Here is a 5,722-nt window from a genome sequence, read left to right as displayed (position 1 = left end):
GACCACTATTCTAAAAATCCATGCCTAGGCGCTAGGCGTTATGCACATGACCACTGTCCCGATTAATGACTAGGCGTTTGAAAATTAAGAAAAGATGCCTAGCCTGCTAAGGCGCTGCCTAAACCGCTTAGACCCCAGCACGATGCCCGATTAACGCCTAACGTCTTTTAAAACCTACTTGTCTACTGAATGGTTTGTCCAGCACATGAAAATTCTCTCGAGCCATAGATCGCAATGCTGCTGCGGCGCACGTCGTACACGACGGACACGGATCAAACACAGCAAACGGTTTGACGTCGGACTTTTGGATCTCGTATTGATCCAACAATTCATCCACTTGGATCGGATCAGAATTGTGCTTGTCGGTGAGAGCACGCATTCGCACAACCTCCTCTTTCCAAAAGTAAAAAGTACGCGCACAGAACAAAAACAAAATATTAATAAATTTAAGTAAGAAAATTAGTAATGGGACTGAGACTAGCGATTGAAATGTTCCGGACCTTTCCAACAAGTCTGAGTTGGCTCAACTGAGGAAACCAAAATCCCGACATGCTTATTCTGGTCAGTTCTCTGTTTTGTTTGCTGGTTGTTGTTTTTTCCATGTTCTGATTCTAGAGAGAGAGTGCGTGCGTGATCATTCTGTTAAGTTAGTTATTTCAGTTAATCCGAAAGCAATCCTCATTCCTCAGCTTGATTAAGCTTGTTTTCATTTCACTTGCGCTTCTACTACTGATTTTGTTTGTTTGTTTCATTATAGCAGTTAGAATATAGGTCATTGAAATAAATCCCTAGTAGTTCTAGAGCTAATATGTGCACTTGATCTGATATCCTAGTGGATAGGATTTCGGATTTCGTACTGGTTATGGGTTCTAAACTCTCCATTCCCCAAATTATCGTAATAGTTTCCAACACTTTTCCTCCTCCTAATAACAGTAAATTTCAAGTAAATAAAAAAGTTATTGAAGTAAATCAGATTCATGCCTACTTCTCTGTCTAACTCTCTTGATTTGACCTTTCCAAAAGGTTTGGAAAATATATCTCTTGCTCTTGATGAATCTACATTTGGGTATTTATACGTGTTTTAAGAAGATAAAAAAAATGAAGCTTACTTACAATCTGATTGAGTTGCCAAGAGGAAGTTGTTTACAAACAATGCTCCAGAAATGGTAATATGCTTGTTGGTAAACAATTGTATAAGCTAATCAATTAAAGATTGAAACCTAAAAGCTCAAAAAAAGCCGTCGAAGTGCAGGTGAAGCCTTCTCTCCACCTGCTCGACGAAATGTCCCAAAAACACTGTGTGTTGTGCTGCTACCTTGTGACACACACGGTCGCCCAAATTGAAGTACGTATGAGCGAGAATGTTGAGTATATATGGAAAGTCTAGTTGTGCTACATATGACATGGAAGAGACTAATCTAATAGTTTTGGTATGGGGGACTGAGAAATCAGAGAGAGAGAGAGAGAGAGAGAGAGAAGAAGAAGAAGAGGGTTGGGGGGGGGGGGGGGGGGGATACTAATCTAATAGTTTAATGTCAGAAATTTAGAATTCAGTGTCTGAGGAAGTATTTGTACAAAACTAGCAAGCAGAGCTTGGTTTCTGAGAAAATCTTCCATTATATAACACCTATGCTAACTTGGTTCAAACTTCATTGGGATAAGGCTTCCAGTCCCGCCTGATCTGACGTAGCATCTTCTTCATAATCAAGTCGGGTCTCCATTGTCTTCATAGAAATATAAACTAAAAACCAGCTAGGTTTTATTTCTTAGGCACTGCAACAATTACCAACATTTCAGAAAGAAAAATTTAATCATCTTTATTTTGAACATCCATCATCCATCATCAAGTTTGACTCTGTCATTTTTAAAGCTATTGCCCACTTCTACTAGGGCATTATCATGGTAAAAGAAACATGCACATGTAAACCAAATTAAACCAAAGTTCGTGTTTAATTAACACAACGAGTTAAAAAATTATTGCGTATGAAATCTTTAACAAGAAAAGACTCCTTATTACTTGCTTATATAGGTTATAAGGTGTGCAAACAACAGAAGCACTCAAAAGCATCTGTAATGGTGGAGCCGTTGACATTGCATGTAATATAGAAAAACATTTGAGAGCTTTCACACGTTGACTTGCCAGGAAAAAAAAATCCTGATTCCACCACTGGAGCCTGCAGTAGTTATTTCAGTTGATCTGAAATTAACCCCCAGCTTAAGGTTTTCATTTCACTGCACTGCAACTACTGAGTTTGTTTCTATCAGTACACTTACTTATAAGCTTGATCCTTTGTGCATTCTTTACCAAATAAAATATGATCAAAGGAATTGGTGGATTGTGATTTAAAGGTTTCATATTTCCTTTATAAGCTAATTGTTTAAAGAATAAAGATTGAAACTTGAAATGTCGAAAACTGTTGTCGAATGGAGGTACATCTGTCACGACTTGGCTAAAAGTGTCTAGCTACTTATTCCTATGCAGGTCTTCTAGTTTTCTGAATCATAGTAATGGCCTCGAATGAGGTTAGATCCTTGGTTTCAGGACTAATAGATCCTTTGTCTCAAACAAATAAAAGGAATGCTCTGAAGGGTAGAAGAATTCGCCGTTGTAGAAGTGCTCCTCTTTCAGAGTATATAAGGTTAGAGGCAGGCTTTGCCTCAGGTCCACGTACTGAATCCTTTTGTGGAAATATACACCCGAACTTTCTCTTTGTAGCTGCATTCTTGACTGTCTACTTAGGCATAGGAACTTTATGTTTCTACCTCGTCAGGCACCAGCTCAAGGGAGAGAAGACAAATGGATTTCTTGATGCTGTTTATTTCTGTGTTGTGACAATGACCACTGTCGGATACGGAGACCTTGTGCCAAACAGTGTTCTTTCAAAACTACTGGCTTGTGCTTTCGTCTTTTCAGGAATGGCTCTTGTTGGGATGATCTTGAGCAAAGCAGCTGACTATTTGGTAGAGAAGCAGGAATTATTGCTTGTTAAAGCCTTGCATTTGAGTAAAAAAGTTGGGCATTTTGAAATTCTTGAAGATATCGAGACTAACAGTCTGAGGTACAAATGTATTGTGGTCTTCATCTTTCTTTTGCTGCTCATAATTGGTGGCACAATCTTCCTAGCTACTGTTGAGGAATTGAGCCTTGTGGATGCATTCTATTGCGTTTGTTGTACCATAACAACTCTGGGTTATGGAGATAAGAGCTTTTCTACTCAAGCAGGGCGTGTTTTTGCAGTATTCTGGATATTGACAGGTACCATTTGTTTAGCTCAGTTTTACCTCTACATTGCCGACCTAAATGCCCAGAGCAGACAACGGGCGTTAGTAAAGTTGATTCTTACTAGTAGGATGACCAATGTAGATTTGGAGGCAGCTGATCTTGACGATGATGGCTCTGTTCGGTATGTGAATTTTTTCTTCAAAAACGTTTGTGTATTATGGGATTATTATTTCTGAATTCTTATCTGCTGAGATGGTTTAATATCTAAATTTTGACATGCTTCCTCCTCCTTCCTTTTACGTAGGGCTGCTGAATTTGTCATATACAAGCTCAAAGAGATGGGGAAGATTAGCCAGGAAGATATTAGACTTGTAATGGAGGAGTTTGAAGATCTTGATGTTGATCAGTCAGGAACGTTGTCAACATCAGATGTAATGCTTTCGCAATAACCTCAAATCGAGAAGTAACTCTGGCATCATGCTCTGAGTATTCTGAGAGGTGTCTTTGTAAGTTCGTGATTTGTATGATTGCTGACCCTTTCTGTGATGTGAATTTCTTTACTATGTCCAACATATCTCTTCCTATATAAAGACTAGGTTAAAATGGTTAGACTGCTTCTATGTTAGAGATCATTGTTGATTATTGTCCTACCTCGATGTTAGTCTCATCTGTCAATATTTCTCTTCTTTACCGTGGTTTACAGGGTTAATACAGTTTGTCTAATTAAATTGTACGATGACAGTCATGGACATAAAAGCATTTTATAGCCAAATACTTGGTTCATGGCTTCTAAAGTGTTTTATTTACATGGGGTTACAGTGAGCAAACAAACTTTGCTCCTCCATCAGATTGAAAAATGGGACTGCTTAGGTCCTGATTTCAAGAATATCATCAAATGTAGTTCAATTTTTTTGCATTAGGATAGATTTGGGGGCTGTGCGTACGCGATGCGCGTGTGGTGTGGTGAGGACTAGTGGGAGCAGAAAAGGTTAAATGTCGTTTAAGTATACATTATGACATATGTTGGTTAAAATATGGGTTTACTTCTGCAAATATTATCTGCTTCTGCATTGATACTTATCAGCATATGTGCAATGTTCATGTTGTAGCATGTAGACATTTATCTTTTGTTTCGTTTGAATAATGCATTTCTTTGTACCTTTTTTTGGGAGAGAGGCAATACGCCACTGTGGAATCTGAAACGAGCAAACACTACAGGACATGAGAAATTTAGTTTTTTCGGAAATGGCAAGATCTTTGGCGCAAGGAGTTGACCTGTATCCTCTTGACTTGGTTCTTTCTTGTTCGACAGAAACTCATTGATATACAATAACCGGATTGTAGCGGGTATAGTTTAGGGAGCTGAATTCTTTCCCCTCTTTTTTTTTCTCCCCTTCTCTCCCCTCCTATTTGAACGGTTAAGCCACATCAACATCTTATGTTAATTTTTTATAGAAAGAGAAAGGCAAAATAAAGAATTTGAGAGGAAGGGATGAAGGAGATGGAAAGAGGAGATGAGAGAATCCTAGTCCATAGTTTAGTGGTAACAATGTGATTCTTCACATGAAATCCTAGTACTCGTTTAAAATGTCAAAGTGGCGTACTGAGAGCGTAAGTCAGGTCCATTTTTGGGTTCTTTGAGTTGTGCCAGGCAATAGCAATCCAAATTTTGGATTGTGATTTTGGATCTGAGCCCAGGAAAACTCCGCAAGGCAGCTGGAAAACGCCAATGATATCAGAAACTGAAATGATTGTGGGGCCCACCATCATGTGGTCCCCACACATTTGGATGATCGTGCAATTTCTTGAAATCTTTCAGGTCGGCCAGATGGGAGATAATTCAAAGGATGGATCCACAATTAGGTACCATCACACCACAGGCATCCAATGCTCACTTAAAAGGAAAGGGACTCTCTCTTTCACCTAATCATTATCATTAAACAATTCTGATTTTTAAAATTTGATCCAACGGTTAAAGTTATTGTAACTTTTAGAGTGGGCCCTTGTTTTTAGCCGTTTGATCAAATTTCAAGGGTTCAGATTATTTGATGAGAAGGATTAGGTGGAAGAGATCCGGAGATGATTTATTTCCCACTTAAAATGCATGACATGTCCGGAAAAGGAGCCGGATCCTTTTCCTAGGGATCATGTAATCGTGTCCGTTCATCGTACATCATGCAGTCAGAAATCATTCAAAATTTAAAATTTAAAATTCAAATATAAATAGTACCTAACGAAAACTGACCGTACGATGTACGGACACGATTGCGGGATTCCTAGGATCCATAGGATCCTTTTCCGACATGTCCCACATTACACTTTAAAAACAATAATTATTATTAAGGAAGAGAAAAGAGTTCGAAAATTGAGGGGTTTCGATTTCGAGACTCAACACCCTATCTACTAGAATATTAAATTACATGCATAACTTACATTACACTTGATAGAATATAGAGTATACTATACAGAAAATGATTTTAACTCACTGTTTACTTTAAT

General features: G+C 38.4%; 1 protein-coding gene across 2 annotated transcripts; it reads left to right on the top strand.

Moving 5' to 3' along the window:
- Nucleotides 1–323: 323 nt before the first annotated feature.
- On the top strand, nucleotides 324–3,793 carry LOC137743531 (two-pore potassium channel 1-like). Of its 2 annotated transcripts, XM_068483445.1 has the most exons (4): nucleotides 324–561; nucleotides 2,483–3,256; nucleotides 3,365–3,404; nucleotides 3,528–3,793. In XM_068483445.1, exons 2-4 carry the CDS (start codon nucleotides 2,509–2,511, stop codon nucleotides 3,670–3,672), a joined length of 933 nt encoding a protein of 310 aa, XP_068339546.1. In that variant the 5' UTR covers nucleotides 324–561; nucleotides 2,483–2,508; the 3' UTR covers nucleotides 3,673–3,793. The 2 variants fall into 2 exon arrangements, with proteins under 2 accessions (XP_068339546.1, XP_068339545.1); XM_068483444.1 differs by having other exon boundaries at nucleotides 2,483–3,404.
- Nucleotides 3,794–5,722: the final 1,929 nt, after the last annotated feature.

Source organism: Pyrus communis, chromosome 8 (genome assembly GCF_963583255.1).
Source record: "Pyrus communis chromosome 8, drPyrComm1.1, whole genome shotgun sequence".
NCBI lineage: Eukaryota > Viridiplantae > Streptophyta > Magnoliopsida > Rosales > Rosaceae > Pyrus > Pyrus communis.
The sequence above is the reverse complement of the archived record's forward strand: the minus strand, read 5'-3'. Positions and strand labels throughout refer to the sequence as shown.